The sequence below is a fragment of the Hippoglossus hippoglossus genome, chromosome 18 (genome assembly GCF_009819705.1).
Source record: "Hippoglossus hippoglossus isolate fHipHip1 chromosome 18, fHipHip1.pri, whole genome shotgun sequence".
Classification (NCBI taxonomy): Eukaryota; Metazoa; Chordata; class Actinopteri; order Pleuronectiformes; family Pleuronectidae; genus Hippoglossus; species Hippoglossus hippoglossus.
Genome location: NC_047168.1, coordinates 4611249 through 4627526, shown reverse-complemented (window position 1 = coordinate 4627526; position 16278 = coordinate 4611249). Strand labels below are relative to the sequence as shown.

The following is a 16278-nucleotide window of genomic DNA, read 5'->3' as shown; positions in this document are numbered from 1 at the left end:
TTATGGTATCACGTTTGATGCATTATGGCACAACATTAATGGCGTCCCTGGGTGGACCGAGTACAGTTGGCAAAAATTCATAATTATGTAACATTATAGTTATTAATTTTTATTTTTAATCATTTTTTCAAACATTAATGGCGTCCCTGGGTGGACAGAGTACAGTTGGCAAAAATTCATAATTATGTAACATTAATTAGTAATTTTTATTTTTAATACTTTTTTCCAACATTAATGGCGTCCCTGGGTGGACCCGAGTACAGTTGGCAAAAAAAAATTCATAATTATGCAACATTAATTGTTTTTTCCTCTTCCATTTTTGGCTAACATAAATGGTGCCCCCCGCGTGAGGAAGAGTACAGTTGAAAAAATTAATAATTATGCAATATTAATTTGTTTTCATTTTCGGCAAACGCTAGAAATAAGTGGAATTTTGAATTTTCAGTCAAGCCAAAGGTTTGAATTCAATTCCACTAGTCTGCCACCGGAGTAGACATTCAACCGTATTTACAAACAAGTGCATTGTGGTGAAATTTTATTTATTCATGAATTAAATGTTTATTAATAATTAATTATTCATAACTACCATTTTAGGTCCTCATAGTGTTACGCTAAAAGATTGCTATCGTTGCTAATAACTCCAGTTGAATATTCGTTGTTGAAATTTTAAGAATTTCTGTTAACATTTGAATATCACATATTCAATGTTAACTGGTCAAGCTGTGAAATTTCCTGTAACTGTTAAGTGCTTTTGAATTAAGACATAGCGTGCCACCGGCCCTATGTAACAGAGCTTGTACCTGGCTGTTACTGCCAAGCATTTCAGCCCAAGTTGGATAAGAGAACCTGAGAAAGAGCCACAGCGTGCTTCCAGCCCTGTGAATTTATAGAACCTAACTGTTACTGCCCTGCATATCAGTTAGTGATTAAAAGTTTGGCGAACTGTTTAATCCACCATAGTTTGGTTAGGCTAGTGTACGATCAAATCCACACTACCAGGTGTCTGCCAGTGCAACACCAAAGCCAACCACACTGCTTTTTGATTTATAAACTTGTAAATCTAATTTTCAATTTCAGAACCAACAATGGAGAACCCCTGTGTAGAACAATTTGTTTTTTCCATAGCACAGAGCCTGACCCCTGGCTATCCTGAATTCATCAGCAAGTTGAACTTCAGTGAGTGTAATAAAGAAATAGATTCTCTACTTAACGACAGGTGTGATGCACAAACAGCATCAAAGGGTCCATTGTTGAGATGCATGATTCTAAATTTCCACAGGCAAATCAACCTTGCCTGTCAGAGCAAAGCAGCTGTGGAACAGGAGGTAAATGCCCTAAGAGCGCAAAATGCTTTTCTTTTCCAGGAGGTTCAAACTGCTAGTAAGAAAGCCCTGCACTATTTAGAGGACCTGCACTCAGCAGAGTCAGATCTCATTTCACACAAGGAGGAATTGTTAAAACTTAGATTAGAAGGCCCGGCCTCACATCAGTTTTTGAACCAATGCGATTCTGGTTATTCCGATTCACACTCCTCCGATAGTGTACGGTTAACTCCCTCTTCACTCCCAAGATGGGACAGAATCCCATCCGACCCTAAGTCTTCGGGAATTAAGTCACCTCCTGATCCTCCACTGACAGGAAGAGGTAACGGCTTCCTAACTTCCCATCTCCCTGACTCTGACACTGACATTGACAACACATGTAGTTTATCTTCAAGAACACATTGTGCCTCATATGCTTCTCATCCACGGATGCATGACACATTTTTCCGTGCACAACTCTCCAAAGGGGGGACTTCAACATTTCAGGATGTTTTAGCACCTCCCCCTCAACCAGAGAAACCTGGAGCAGGTGATGCACGTGCCCGGACCTCACAGTGTCCTCGCTTTGATTTGCTTGAGTTTCTAGCTAAAGATATTGAACAATTTGATCCAGACAACTGTGATAACAATATTGATAATTACTTTAGAGAACTAGATCTCAGCTTAAGTGATGTGCCAAATGCAACAGAAAGAGAGAAGGTTAGACTTGTGTTAAAAACCAGCTCTACAGCTGTTCACAAGTTTATTCAGTCACTTCCTTCCAGTGTCACAAGTAACTACACAGAGCTCCGTCAAGCACTAGTCGAGGAATTCTCTTCTACTGCTGACGAGATCACATCCATTGTTACAGCATCCCAAATTAAACATTCACGTCGCGAAAATCCCAAGGATTATTTTCGACGTTTGAGGCATGTTTATTTTCAGGGAAAGAACGCACCAGGCCTAGAAGAAAATCCCACCTTCAAGTCCATGTTCTTACGAAACTTACATCCATGTATACGCACACATGTTGTACTGATGACACAGCAAGGAAAACCTTCAATGCAGCAGATCAGGAAGATGACACAGGTGGCTTGGGAAACTGTTATCACTTTCAAGGCTACAGTAGGTGCAACCGAGCCCGTCAAAACAAACAGCACGGTGTCAAATTCATCCGCTGCCTCAAAACTTCACCCTCACAACAAAACGAAGGGGGGTGACAGAAGGCAGCGTAGGGACACAGAGCGTACCCGCCATGTCCACCAACTTCCCAGAGATAGGCATTCCCACAGTAGAAGCTGTAGGAAACCATACTCTGAAATTCTGGCCCAGACAACTTACCACTGCTCAGAAGATGACGACAGCGTCTCTGAGTACAGTTTAAGATATGGTTATGACCGAGCACACAGTGACAGCGCCTCTGAAGTCCTCCTGGACTCTGGCTCCCCAGAGCGTTACGGCCCTGAGCCACGACACAGGCGATCCAGAGCTCGCTCCTCAAGGCCATAACCAACACAGTTCACCCCTGTACTGACAGTCAGTATTAAGTTTCTTGCAGTTAATAGGAAACCTGTTTTGTTAGCAACAGCAGCAAACTTCAAAACCTAAATTCTGATTAAACTTATATACCACTGCCAACTTTGTAAATATGTTTGGATCGACTACTTTCCATTTCATAATAATGAAGGCCATACCACATGTTAGGACATTAGCATATTATTACAGAAACAATGATACAGTCATTTGGATTTGGAGACTTTGAAAAATTATGACAACCTTCCGCAGAAATACCTGCTGAAGATTAAAATTGTTAAGTCTAACAGATCAGACTGAGTACTACATTGAGTAGGATTCCATGAGTGAACAAAACTCTTGGACATTCCAAAAATGACCTTATCATTGTACGTGCCACTCTCTCTGCATCTTATCTTACAATTTACAATGTCTTATTTCTTCCTTTTTCTCCCTAACCTAGTGAAGAGCACAGGTTATTCATATTGTACTGTCATTGTAATCTGAATTATTTGTCTAATTTGAATCTTGCTTAGCCAAACTAGATAGTATACACAAATGCCCAGATGTGACAATCCAAATGAACTGACAATTGACTTTTCCAGCTTTGGACTAAACATGTTCAAGTTCGCCCTCAGGAACCCACGTCAGGTGCGATCCTGAGAACGAAGGGGGGATGTTGGGCCATGGTTTTGTGTGAAACCACACTTCGGCCTACATGTGCCATCAAAGCCGGAAGCAGCATGTCCCTCCAGGACTCCGTCTCCCAGGGGCCATTAAAAACCAGAGCAAGGAACTCAATGTCCCAGAGGGCATCAACTTCACACAGAGGGGTGGAAACCCCCTCCAGGGACACAGGTCTCAACTCCCATTGGTCACTCTGGACCCCATGACCTGTGAGGTCACCGGGCCAATATAAGCTAAGTTCTCCAGCTTCTGGATCTCTCTCTCTCGATCTCTCTCTTTCTAAACTCCCTCAACGGGGAGAAGGCTGTCGAGCCTCTCTTGCTACACTCCCTCAGAGGAGGGAAGGCTGTGGAGCCTCTTCTCCAGCTCACATCTTCTCTTCCCATCCAACTCTTCGAGAGGAGCACAAAGGTGCAGCTTCCAGCTCATCTCACCAAGGAAACCTCCTCGCCCTCCAAGCTCTACCAACGTCCTAGCAGCGACTCGATGTCCTGCTTGCAAACTTCAGCCAACAACTGAGCTACACCGCTCAACCGAAACCAGCAAGACGACACAAAACTGCGAACTGCACAGCAACTTCCTTTTTCCCCTTTCCACGGACTGGTAACACAACTGGGCTTAATAATTATACTAGGCTAAGCAAGACTGTTTATTCGATTCTGTGTGAGGTTTATACGTTTGATTTGTGGTGTTGTGATATTTTGGGTACAAGTTATTGAGAAAGTAATGTTAGTCTGTTATGCTCTTCACAGTCTTTCGTTGCATCCAATCTAGTAACTTTCTCTAATTTGGCACAGACACAGACACACGCATAACTCTTCACCTCATTATCTCTACAGGTCGTAAACATTCCAATAGGTGGGGGAAGGGTGTTGTCTCTTTGGCCAGCGACCATCTTGAAAGCACGCTGACTCACACAGACACACACACACATGTATACACACATACCTATCTTTGTTTAGCAATTATACCGTTAGTAATTTGTGTTTTTATACTTTATTATATTCATAATAAATGTTTTTCTTTCACAAATGTTTTCTTATTAATGTTGCATAAGTGAATTTCGCCAACCTCTACACTGTCAAGAACCCCATATCTTTCAACTTAGCTAACTATCTATATGGTAATTTTGGTTATAGTTATTAATTTAATTGTTAATCAGAGTTCCAAATTTGTAGTTAGAACCTTAATCAATGAGACTTAATCAATAAATTGGCTATCTTTTCCCTTCCTTTGAAGGGTGGTGCCCGAGGTAACTTTAATCAATTAAAGTTATTATTTAATATTAATAATAAAATATTAATATTTAATATTTTATTTTGATAACCAAATTTATTGAATGCCGAAAGGCACACCATTTTATGGTATCACGTTTGATGCATTATGGCACAACATTAATGGCGTCCCTGGGTGGACCGAGTACAGTTGGCAAAAATTCATAATTATGTAACATTATAGTTATTAATTTTTATTTTTAATCATTTTTTCAAACATTAATGGCGTCCCTGGGTGGACAGAGTACAGTTGGCAAAAATTCATAATTATGTAACATTAATTAGTAATTTTTATTTTTAATACTTTTTCCCAACATTAATGGCGTCCCTGGGTGGACCCGAGTACAGTTGGCAAAAAAAAATTCATAATTATGCAACATTAATTGTTTTTTCCTCTTCCATTTTTGGCTAACATAAATGGTGCCCCCCGCGTGAGGAAGAGTACAGTTGAAAAAATTAATAATTATGCAATATTAATTTGTTTTCATTTTCGGCAAACGCTAGAAATAAGTGGAATTTTGAATTTTCAGTCAAGCCAAAGGTTTGAATTCAATTCCACTAGTCTGCCACCGGAGTAGACATTCAACCGTATTTACAAACAAGTGCATTGTGGTGAAATTTTATTTATTCATGAATTAAATGTTTATTAATAATTAATTATTCATAACTACCATTTTAGGTCCTCATAGTGTTACGCTAAAAGATTGCTATCGTTGCTAATAACTCCAGTTGAATATTCGTTGTTGAAATTTTAAGAATTTCTGTTAACATTTGAATATCACATATTCAATGTTAACTGGTCAAGCTGTGAAATTTCCTGTAACTGTTAAGTGCTTTTGAATTAAGACATAGCGTGCCACCGGCCCTATGTAACAGAGCTTGTACCTGGCTGTTACTGCCAAGCATTTCAGCCCAAGTTGGATAAGAGAACCTGAGAAAGAGCCACAGCGTGCTTCCAGCCCTGTGAATTTATAGAACCTAACTGTTACTGCCCTGCATATCAGTTAGTGATTAAAAGTTTGGCGAACTGTTTAATCCACCATAGTTTGGTTAGGCTAGTGTACGATCAAATCCACACTACCAGGTGTCTGCCAGTGCAACACCAAAGCCAACCACACTGCTTTTTGATTTATAAACTTGTAAATCTAATTTTCAATTTCAGAACCAACAATGGAGAACCCCTGTGTAGAACAATTTGTTTTTTCCATAGCACAGAGCCTGACCCCTGGCTATCCTGAATTCATCAGCAAGTTGAACTTCAGTGAGTGTAATAAAGAAATAGATTCTCTACTTAACGACAGGTGTGATGCACAAACAGCATCAAAGGGTCCATTGTTGAGATGCATGATTCTAAATTTCCACAGGCAAATCAACCTTGCCTGTCAGAGCAAAGCAGCTGTGGAACAGGAGGTAAATGCCCTAAGAGCGCAAAATGCTTTTCTTTTCCAGGAGGTTCAAACTGCTAGTAAGAAAGCCCTGCACTATTTAGAGGACCTGCACTCAGCAGAGTCAGATCTCATTTCACACAAGGAGGAATTGTTAAAACTTAGATTAGAAGGCCCGGCCTCACATCAGTTTTTGAACCAATGCGATTCTGGTTATTCCGATTCACACTCCTCCGATAGTGTACGGTTAACTCCCTCTTCACTCCCAAGATGGGACAGAATCCCATCCGACCCTAAGTCTTCGGGAATTAAGTCACCTCCTGATCCTCCACTGACAGGAAGAGGTAACGGCTTCCTAACTTCCCATCTCCCTGACTCTGACACTGACATTGACAACACATGTAGTTTATCTTCAAGAACACATTGTGCCTCATATGCTTCTCATCCACGGATGCATGACACATTTTTCCGTGCACAACTCTCCAAAGGGGGGACTTCAACATTTCAGGATGTTTTAGCACCTCCCCCTCAACCAGAGAAACCTGGAGCAGGTGATGCACGTGCCCGGACCTCACAGTGTCCTCGCTTTGATTTGCTTGAGTTTCTAGCTAAAGATATTGAACAATTTGATCCAGACAACTGTGATAACAATATTGATAATTACTTTAGAGAACTAGATCTCAGCTTAAGTGATGTGCCAAATGCAACAGAAAGAGAGAAGGTTAGACTTGTGTTAAAAACCAGCTCTACAGCTGTTCACAAGTTTATTCAGTCACTTCCTTCCAGTGTCACAAGTAACTACACAGAGCTCCGTCAAGCACTAGTCGAGGAATTCTCTTCTACTGCTGACGAGATCACATCCATTGTTACAGCATCCCAAATTAAACATTCACGTCGCGAAAATCCCAAGGATTATTTTCGACGTTTGAGGCATGTTTATTTTCAGGGAAAGAACGCACCAGGCCTAGAAGAAAATCCCACCTTCAAGTCCATGTTCTTACGAAACTTACATCCATGTATACGCACACATGTTGTACTGATGACACAGCAAGGAAAACCTTCAATGCAGCAGATCAGGAAGATGACACAGGTGGCTTGGGAAACTGTTATCACTTTCAAGGCTACAGTAGGTGCAACCGAGCCCGTCAAAACAAACAGCACGGTGTCAAATTCATCCGCTGCCTCAAAACTTCACCCTCACAACAAAACGAAGGGGGGTGACAGAAGGCAGCGTAGGGACACAGAGCGTACCCGCCATGTCCACCAACTTCCCAGAGATAGGCATTCCCACAGTAGAAGCTGTAGGAAACCATACTCTGAAATTCTGGCCCAGACAACTTACCACTGCTCAGAAGATGACGACAGCGTCTCTGAGTACAGTTTAAGATATGGTTATGACCGAGCACACAGTGACAGCGCCTCTGAAGTCCTCCTGGACTCTGGCTCCCCAGAGCGTTACGGCCCTGAGCCACGACACAGGCGATCCAGAGCTCGCTCCTCAAGGCCATAACCAACACAGTTCACCCCTGTACTGACAGTCAGTATTAAGTTTCTTGCAGTTAATAGGAAACCTGTTTTGTTAGCAACAGCAGCAAACTTCAAAACCTAAATTCTGATTAAACTTATATACCACTGCCAACTTTGTAAATATGTTTGGATCGACTACTTTCCATTTCATAATAATGAAGGCCATACCACATGTTAGGACATTAGCATATTATTACAGAAACAATGATACAGTCATTTGGATTTGGAGACTTTGAAAAATTATGACAACCTTCCGCAGAAATACCTGCTGAAGATTAAAATTGTTAAGTCTAACAGATCAGACTGAGTACTACATTGAGTAGGATTCCATGAGTGAACAAAACTCTTGGACATTCCAAAAATGACCTTATCATTGTACGTGCCACTCTCTCTGCATCTTATCTTACAATTTACAATGTCTTATTTCTTCCTTTTTCTCCCTAACCTAGTGAAGAGCACAGGTTATTCATATTGTACTGTCATTGTAATCTGAATTATTTGTCTAATTTGAATCTTGCTTAGCCAAACTAGATAGTATACACAAATGCCCAGATGTGACAATCCAAATGAACTGACAATTGACTTTTCCAGCTTTGGACTAAACATGTTCAAGTTCGCCCTCAGGAACCCACGTCAGGTGCGATCCTGAGAACGAAGGGGGGATGTTGGGCCATGGTTTTGTGTGAAACCACACTTCGGCCTACATGTGCCATCAAAGCCGGAAGCAGCATGTCCCTCCAGGACTCCGTCTCCCAGGGGCCATTAAAAACCAGAGCAAGGAACTCAATGTCCCAGAGGGCATCAACTTCACACAGAGGGGTGGAAACCCCCTCCAGGGACACAGGTCTCAACTCCCATTGGTCACTCTGGACCCCATGACCTGTGAGGTCACCGGGCCAATATAAGCTAAGTTCTCCAGCTTCTGGATCTCTCTCTCTCGATCTCTCTCTTTCTAAACTCCCTCAACGGGGAGAAGGCTGTCGAGCCTCTCTTGCTACACTCCCTCAGAGGAGGGAAGGCTGTGGAGCCTCTTCTCCAGCTCACATCTTCTCTTCCCATCCAACTCTTCGAGAGGAGCACAAAGGTGCAGCTTCCAGCTCATCTCACCAAGGAAACCTCCTCGCCCTCCAAGCTCTACCAACGTCCTAGCAGCGACTCGATGTCCTGCTTGCAAACTTCAGCCAACAACTGAGCTACACCGCTCAACCGAAACCAGCAAGACGACACAAAACTGCGAACTGCACAGCAACTTCCTTTTTCCCCTTTCCACGGACTGGTAACACAACTGGGCTTAATAATTATACTAGGCTAAGCAAGACTGTTTATTCGATTCTGTGTGAGGTTTATACGTTTGATTTGTGGTGTTGTGATATTTTGGGTACAAGTTATTGAGAAAGTAATGTTAGTCTGTTATGCTCTTCACAGTCTTTCATTGCATCCAATCTAGTAACTTTCTCTAATTTGGCACAGACACAGACACACGCATAACTCTTCACCTCATTATCTCTACAGGTCGTAAACATTCCAATAGGTGGGGGAAGGGTGTTGTCTCTTTGGCCAGCGACCATCTTGAAAGCACGCTGACTCACACAGACACACACACATGTATACACACATACCTATCTTTGTTTAGCAATTATACCGTTAGTAATTTGTGTTTTTATACTTTATTATATTCATAATAAATGTTTTTCTTTCACAAATGTTTTCTTATTAATGTTGCATAAGTGAATTTCGCCAACCTCTACACTGTCAAGAACCCCATATCTTTCAACTTAGCTAACTATCTATATGGTAATTTTGGTTATAGTTATTAATTTAATTGTTAATCAGAGTTCCAAATTTGTAGTTAGAACCTTAATCAATGAGACTTAATCAATAAATTGGCTATCTTTTCCCTTCCTTTGAAGGGTGGTGCCCGAGGTAACTTTAATCAATTAAAGTTATTATTTAATATTAATAATAAAATATTAATATTTAATATTTTATTTTGATAACCAAATTTATTGAATGCCGAAAGGCACACCATTTTATGGTATCACGTTTGATGCATTATGGCACAACATCGAGCACATCATACGTAACAAGGCATAAAAAGATGAAACCGACAAGAGAAGGAGAACAACCAGACTGTATTTGTTCTATGAGTTTGCAAATAACCAAATTTATGTCACTGCTAATACTGTTTTTTTTTGTTTTATACGACTGATTACTATTATATAGTATGACCCGTGACAGGAGCTTTTTTGCGTCATCGCAACAACATTCATATAATCACTTCCTGTTTGGTTATTTGTCCTTTATTTTTGTTTTGTTTTTAAGTACAGCGTTTATTTAGGTTGCTGTAATGCTTTATACTGAGCTGAATTACAGAGCTTTTATTTTGAAAAGTTGTCTGATGTACAGTCTGAAAGAATAACCAGTAAAGTAAATAATTCAAACTTATAAATCAATCACACATGTGAACAGTAATAAAGCAAATTCACACTACTATTCACACTGACTGTAAAATTGGTACAAAAAACACAATCTGCTTGATCATGGATGCACAACAGCTTCATTGCAATCTCAAGTGAACAGCTCACTCCAAACAAGCATGTTTAGAACAGGCACTGCACTAGTGTACGATATGTGCACATGAAAGGCCAAAGAGAATTCTACGTAGGTGGATAATTCAACTTTCTGTCACAAGGTGTAAGAGGCAACAAGAGAAAAGTTCTCAGACCCTCTCGTTTGTTTGTGTCTCTGCGGTTTGAAACAGGATGTCCCCAGATCAGTAGCTTGAGGTTGGTTTGTTCACTGCACCGTGAGGGAGGGTTAACAATCTGTGATACATTTAAAGGCAAATTCCACCAACTTTACAAATCTGATCAAACGTCAGTTTTACTGCGTCATGTGCATGCAGAATGTCTTCTCCACCCTGATGATGTCACCTGGGTTTTCTCATGTTTGGTTTCTCCAGTGGTGTTTGAAGAAGTGATCAGCTCACATTGGTCGCTGTGAAGCAGCGTGGCGTCACGTGGCTGAAACAGAGAACAGGGACGACCACCTGAGGAGCCTCATGCACGATGCCGCTTGAAGCTTCTGCTTGTGATGTGACTTGGGTTAGGGTTAGTCCCATCCCTGATCGATGTATCAGGTGATTTTATTTGCTCAGTAAATCAACATAAGGTGTCGCAATAAATGATAACCCCTGTTGTTGTTTTTTTGCTTTTTCTAGTTTGTTTATTTTCCTTGCTATACATACATGTACATGTCTGTATTTTTACATATGTGTTAAAAAGCAATACAAAGCTTAATCAAAAAGGATAACCCTTTTCAAAAAAAAATATGAATCTAACATTTCACATTTTGTCTTTGTGATATTTTTGAACTGTGACAGAAGCATTAAAGGTTCAGTGTGTAGAATCTAGTGACATCTACTGGTGAAGTCGCATGTTGCAGATGGATACCCCTCACCTCACCCTCCCCTTCCAAACATGAAAGAGAACCTGTGGTAGCTTCAGTTGTGATAAAAACTCAAACAGTGTTTAGTTTGTCCAGTCTGGGCTACTGTAAAACATGGCAGCCTCCGTAGAGAGGACCCACTCCTGATAGTATTCAAAGTATTTGAAGATAAAGGACCAATTCTAGGATAAAGAAAAGAACAATTGTACAATTTAAATGAAACACAAGTGAAAACATCAGTAGGATTATTTTATATTCACTTTCTGCCAAAAGATCCCTTTCCCCCAAATCTTACACACTGAACCTTTAAGTTGAAATAACCTGTTGAAGTCAGAGCTTTAAGGACGTACTGAGCCGTTTGTGAAGTAAACCAAGAGACAAACTGTGAGACAGAGCAAGAGAATCCCAGTTCTAATGATGGAGAGCCAAACCAAGGTTCTCATCTGTGCCGTTTGGTCGTCTGGGACCAGCAGCTCGCTTCCGCTGCCGAACAGTATCTCGCCACAGGAGGCCACAGCGCAGTAGTAGGTCCCAGCGTCAGAGGCCCTGAGGTTGGTCCTCTGCAGGTGGTATGAACAGCTGTGTGAGGGAGACCCCGGTACGGAGATGTGTTCACACTGATCACCGTGTGTGTGAAGGATGCCGTGGCGAGACCCGTGTCTGAACCAGTAAACGTTGTGTTCTCCATCACAGGTTCCAGTGAGAACTGTACAGTTGAGTGTCACAGAGCCTCCTAGGGGAACGGTCTCAGATACAGGCCCCTGGACAATTTCCTGGTGTTCCTGGAGTCTGGCTCCTAAATTACATGTAATTGTGACAATTAAGTATTTTATATTCGTAAAGTAATTTTTTTGTGACGATTTAATAAGACTTTATGCTGACAATAATCCTTATGAACAGTACATGCACATCATATTTCGAATTGCCTATAACCTTTTCAGCAATTTTGACCGAGTGAAGAGGAGAAATCTGAGAGCAGGTGATTCATGCGTGTACAGAAGCACTGCTCTCAAACTGTAAGACCACGCTCTTGAAAAATGACAGGAAAAAAACTCAGAATTGAACACTAGCAATCTTGATGATACTTCCAACGATAAATCATTAATTAAAATCTCTAACAACCAATGACATGCGAAGGAATGTAAAAGCCCCCACCAACCTCTGACACTTAAAAAGACCCCCTCTCCAAATTCCACCATGTTGGAGTGCGAGCCTCCGCAGAAGTACGAAGCCGAATCTGAGAGTTGGACGTCAGAGATGTGTAAATGATTCTTCCCTTCCTCCCTCCACACAGAGAAACGAGGATTCTCCTCCAACCAGTGGAAGACTTTAGACGGCTCATCATGTTTGTAAACACTAGACAGGAGCTCCGGTCTGAATCCTAAGGTTTGTCTGTACCAGGAGAAGTGCATCAACACCTGACTGTCGTAGAAGCAGCGTAGATTCACGTTGTCCCCAACGCTGGCCGATACAACACCAGTGTCCTGCTCGACTGCAGCCGACTGGATCACGGCTGACAGGTGAACTGGGTGAAGAAAAGATAAAACGTTACAGCAGCAGTAGACAGCATTCAGTTTTCAGTCTCACTCAGGACCACAGACGCAACTTATCTTGTATCCAGACACTTACATACACCACAGACCAAGGTAGACAGGTGCATCGTCTCAAAGGTCTTGGGAAATGAACATTTTGTGCAAAAAGAGCAGACACCAGCATAAAAATGAGGTTGCAGCTGATTGGCTGTTAAGAGGGTCAGTCTGCGTGACACTTTAAACATCCGCCAGGACCTCGGCAGGAAGTGAATCATTCCACTCCACCAAGTTGTGATTTACTTTCATTTGCTCCATTTCAATTTAATAAATGTGAAATATCACCAGATGATGACTGGACAAAGGCCAAAGGTCATGTATAGAATGGTGTGTATAGTGTTAATATATAAATAGTTTATGATGTCATATGATAAGTTAAATCATCAAGAAGTCTTAAGTTGATATCGTTGTCATTTGAGGGATCTCTGCTTCCTGGACTAAAGGCACGACCTAAAACTTATATAGATGGAAAAATCATTTATGATCATATGGTAGGAAAGTTGTCACCATGATGTCACTATGAAGCCAGGAAATGACATCATATTTTGTGGTAACTTTTTAACTACTCTTAAACTGACACATCACTATGAAAACCTTTTGGCAAATGGAAAACTTCTTGAGGAAATAAAAGTGTCACTTTTAGAAAGTGGATAATATATAATAAAATCCTCTGTAACATGCATCAAATACATGATGACAGTACTGTGTATTGTCAGCCTGTACCCGCCTCTTTACACTGAGACCACTTGTCTCTGAAACACAGATCAGTGACGAACATTACAGCAGTGCTGTCGCACCATGCGCACGACAATGAACTACACCCTCCTGTCAGCTATACTCTGTATCCTCAGTAAGTAGATCTATTTTTCTCAATATATCAACAGCCAACTTTTATGATTTTTAATGGTTTAGATCTATTTTGTTGACTTAGTTATATTCTCTTTCATCCACTTTGTCATGAGGCCTCTATTACTCTTTTGCAGTATCTGTAGGACCTAGTGTTTAGACAAAACAGCGGTTAGCCTAAGACAGATAGAGAGACACTCCACAAATTGACTAATGCTATGTAGCCATCTTGACTTTTAAGGCGTATAATACTCCTTTCTCCCCCGATGCATCAGGTAAAATGACAATTAATACTTCTGACATCATCCGTCTCCAGAAAAAACTTCACCCTGCAAGATTTCCCTTGCAACAACCTCTCTACCCTAACAGAAAAATGTCAGAATCTTGTTTGTTTCAGGTTGGATCTCTGTCTCAAGTTGTGAATATCATGTTGTGGAGGTCCAGACCGGTGAAGAGGTCACGCTGCTGTGTACCAACTACACCAGTTCCCCCTCTTACATATCATGGTTCAGACTGGAAAACGGATCCAACACCAGCCACATCTCCTCCATGCTCTCCCTTGACACAGGTGCATCGTACTTCGATGGGTTTGAAAAAGAAAAGTTCAGCATGACGTCCAACGTCAGTAACGTCTTTCTCCAAATCAAACAAGTGGATTTATTGGACTCTGGACTCTATATATGTGGCTTTAACGTGGGCACCAACTCCAGAAAATCCCCAGCAGTTTACAGTGCAACGTATTTAAAGGTTAAAGGTAAGATCGCTGCAGAGTTTTGTCTGTGTTTTGTTATAGGGGAAATAGATTTTATGCCGTCTTGAAATAAGAGCTGGTCTGAACTAAATACACGACAGTTCCTGCAAAAAGAAGCCAGTGTCTTGATCGCCACCTGGTGGCTGACATGGAGCAAACTAAAAAGTTAAAATACACATACAATTATAATTTCCTGTTTGTTTTATACAATGTTAGTAGTTGATAAGAAAAGTATTACATGTTTAGATCTAAAGAAATGTAATCTCTGCTGAAGCCTTTGTGATGGTGATAGCATTTGTCTGCACCATAGTTTTTGGAGACGGGACCAAGCTGGAGTTTCATGGTGAGTCTCACGTGATGAATAGTGATCATTACTCCTTAGGTTAAAAGTGTGTGACGTCTCCTGTCCTCTGGCTCTCTGCAGATGAGGTGGACTGGCTGGTGGTTTTCTTGAGTGCGACCTCGGCAATCACCACCCTGCTGAGTGTTTTACTGGCTTTCTCAATATGCATGATGAGGGTTACAGGTAAATGATACTATCTGTTCCTCATGATCCCAGTGATCAATATATGACATTAAAAAGTCTTTCTCTCTTTTCAGATCCCCATGCTCCATCCTCCAAAATAAATGCAAAGGTAAAGATGAGCTGTTGTGTTACTGTTCAAACACTTGTGCACATTGTCTGTCATGGCCAACAACATGACTGACTGTTTCTCATGCACAGGATGAGCAGAATGAAGACGACCCCTGCTACATTGCTCACAGGGAGATACAGATGAACAGATCCAGAGGACAGAGGGATGATACCTGGAGTGAATGTGTGTACTTGAGTGTGAGGCAGTAGAGCTGGACACCTTCTGTATTTGTCTCTGTGTTTAATCACCACATTTATGTCTTTACTGACATCAGAACAGTCCTGTAAATTAGATTTTTACCTCCGTGTGAAACATGTAAAGCTTCAGCTTGCTATCATCTAAATAAAACCAGTGGTTCAGTGTGTGCATGACTCATTTCTACTGTGTCTGTGCACTCAAAGTAGTGCAGGTAACAGTGGACGACGTGCATCCTGCTGAAGCGTGAGCTTTCTCATGAAGCCGAGCTTTCATCATTCACAGACCACAGCTATCTGTTGGAAACATGGTGACCACATGTCACATACAAGCACCTTTTTATAATTTACTTGTGGCCACAAGTGAGAACACAACCTAGTGTACCAACGAAAAATGTTACCTGCTAATGAGGCGGGGTCATTTGATACTATCTTCACCTTTCTGAAGTGAGGACGTTTGGGCCTGCAGGGATCTCAGAGATGCATATCTCAAAACCTCAATATAGGTGTGCAGTGCTAAAAGCTACCACAAAAAAATGTTTAACAGATCAAGCTCAAAAGTCCCCTCTGATCTACACCTTCCTCGAACCGAAAACATAAACGGACGTTGCAGCCTTGAAACTGGCCACTTCTCAGTGTTTGGCTTTTGCTCTGACTCTCTGTGGTGGATAAGGTGAGAGCACTGTGACTGTGAGCTGGTTTCCGCTGGTGGAAAATGAAGTCCTGTCGCTCGAACACAGGAAGACTGAAGTGTTAAACAAAGAGAAGTCATCTTTACAAGAGGCAGCTCGCATGCTGTGTGCAACGAAGGGAAACACAAAGCCCTAACAGAGCAAACTGAAAGAGTTTTGCAATGAAATGTAATAATCACAGGTGGGAAGTAGTTGTTCTATAAGTTTGTAAATAACCCAATTTATGTTACTGCTAAAACTGTTACTTACAAAGTTTGTATAACAATCCATACTTCCTGTTTGGTAATTTGTCCTTTTTCTTTTAGTTTTTTTTAAGTACAGTGTTTATTTAGGTTGCTGTAATGCTATGTACTGAGCTGAATTACAGAGCTTTTATTTTGAAAAGATGCCGGATGTACAGTCTGAAAAAATAACCAGTAAAGTAAATAATTCAAACTT

At 41.1% G+C, this 16278-nt stretch overlaps 1 protein-coding gene across 1 annotated transcript in view; it reads left to right on the top strand.

The window, feature by feature from the left end:
- Positions 1-15200, top strand: part of LOC117779316 — a 69614-nt gene extending 54414 nt beyond the window's left edge. The window contains exons 3-5 of the mRNA XM_034615398.1: positions 14744-14845; positions 14920-14954; positions 15044-15200. Coding sequence (XP_034471289.1) covers positions 14744-14845; positions 14920-14954; positions 15044-15163 — 257 coding nt within the window. The 3' untranslated portion in view covers positions 15164-15200. The remainder of the gene's footprint in view (positions 1-14743; positions 14846-14919; positions 14955-15043) is intronic.
- The last annotated feature ends 1078 nt before the right edge of the window (positions 15201-16278 follow it).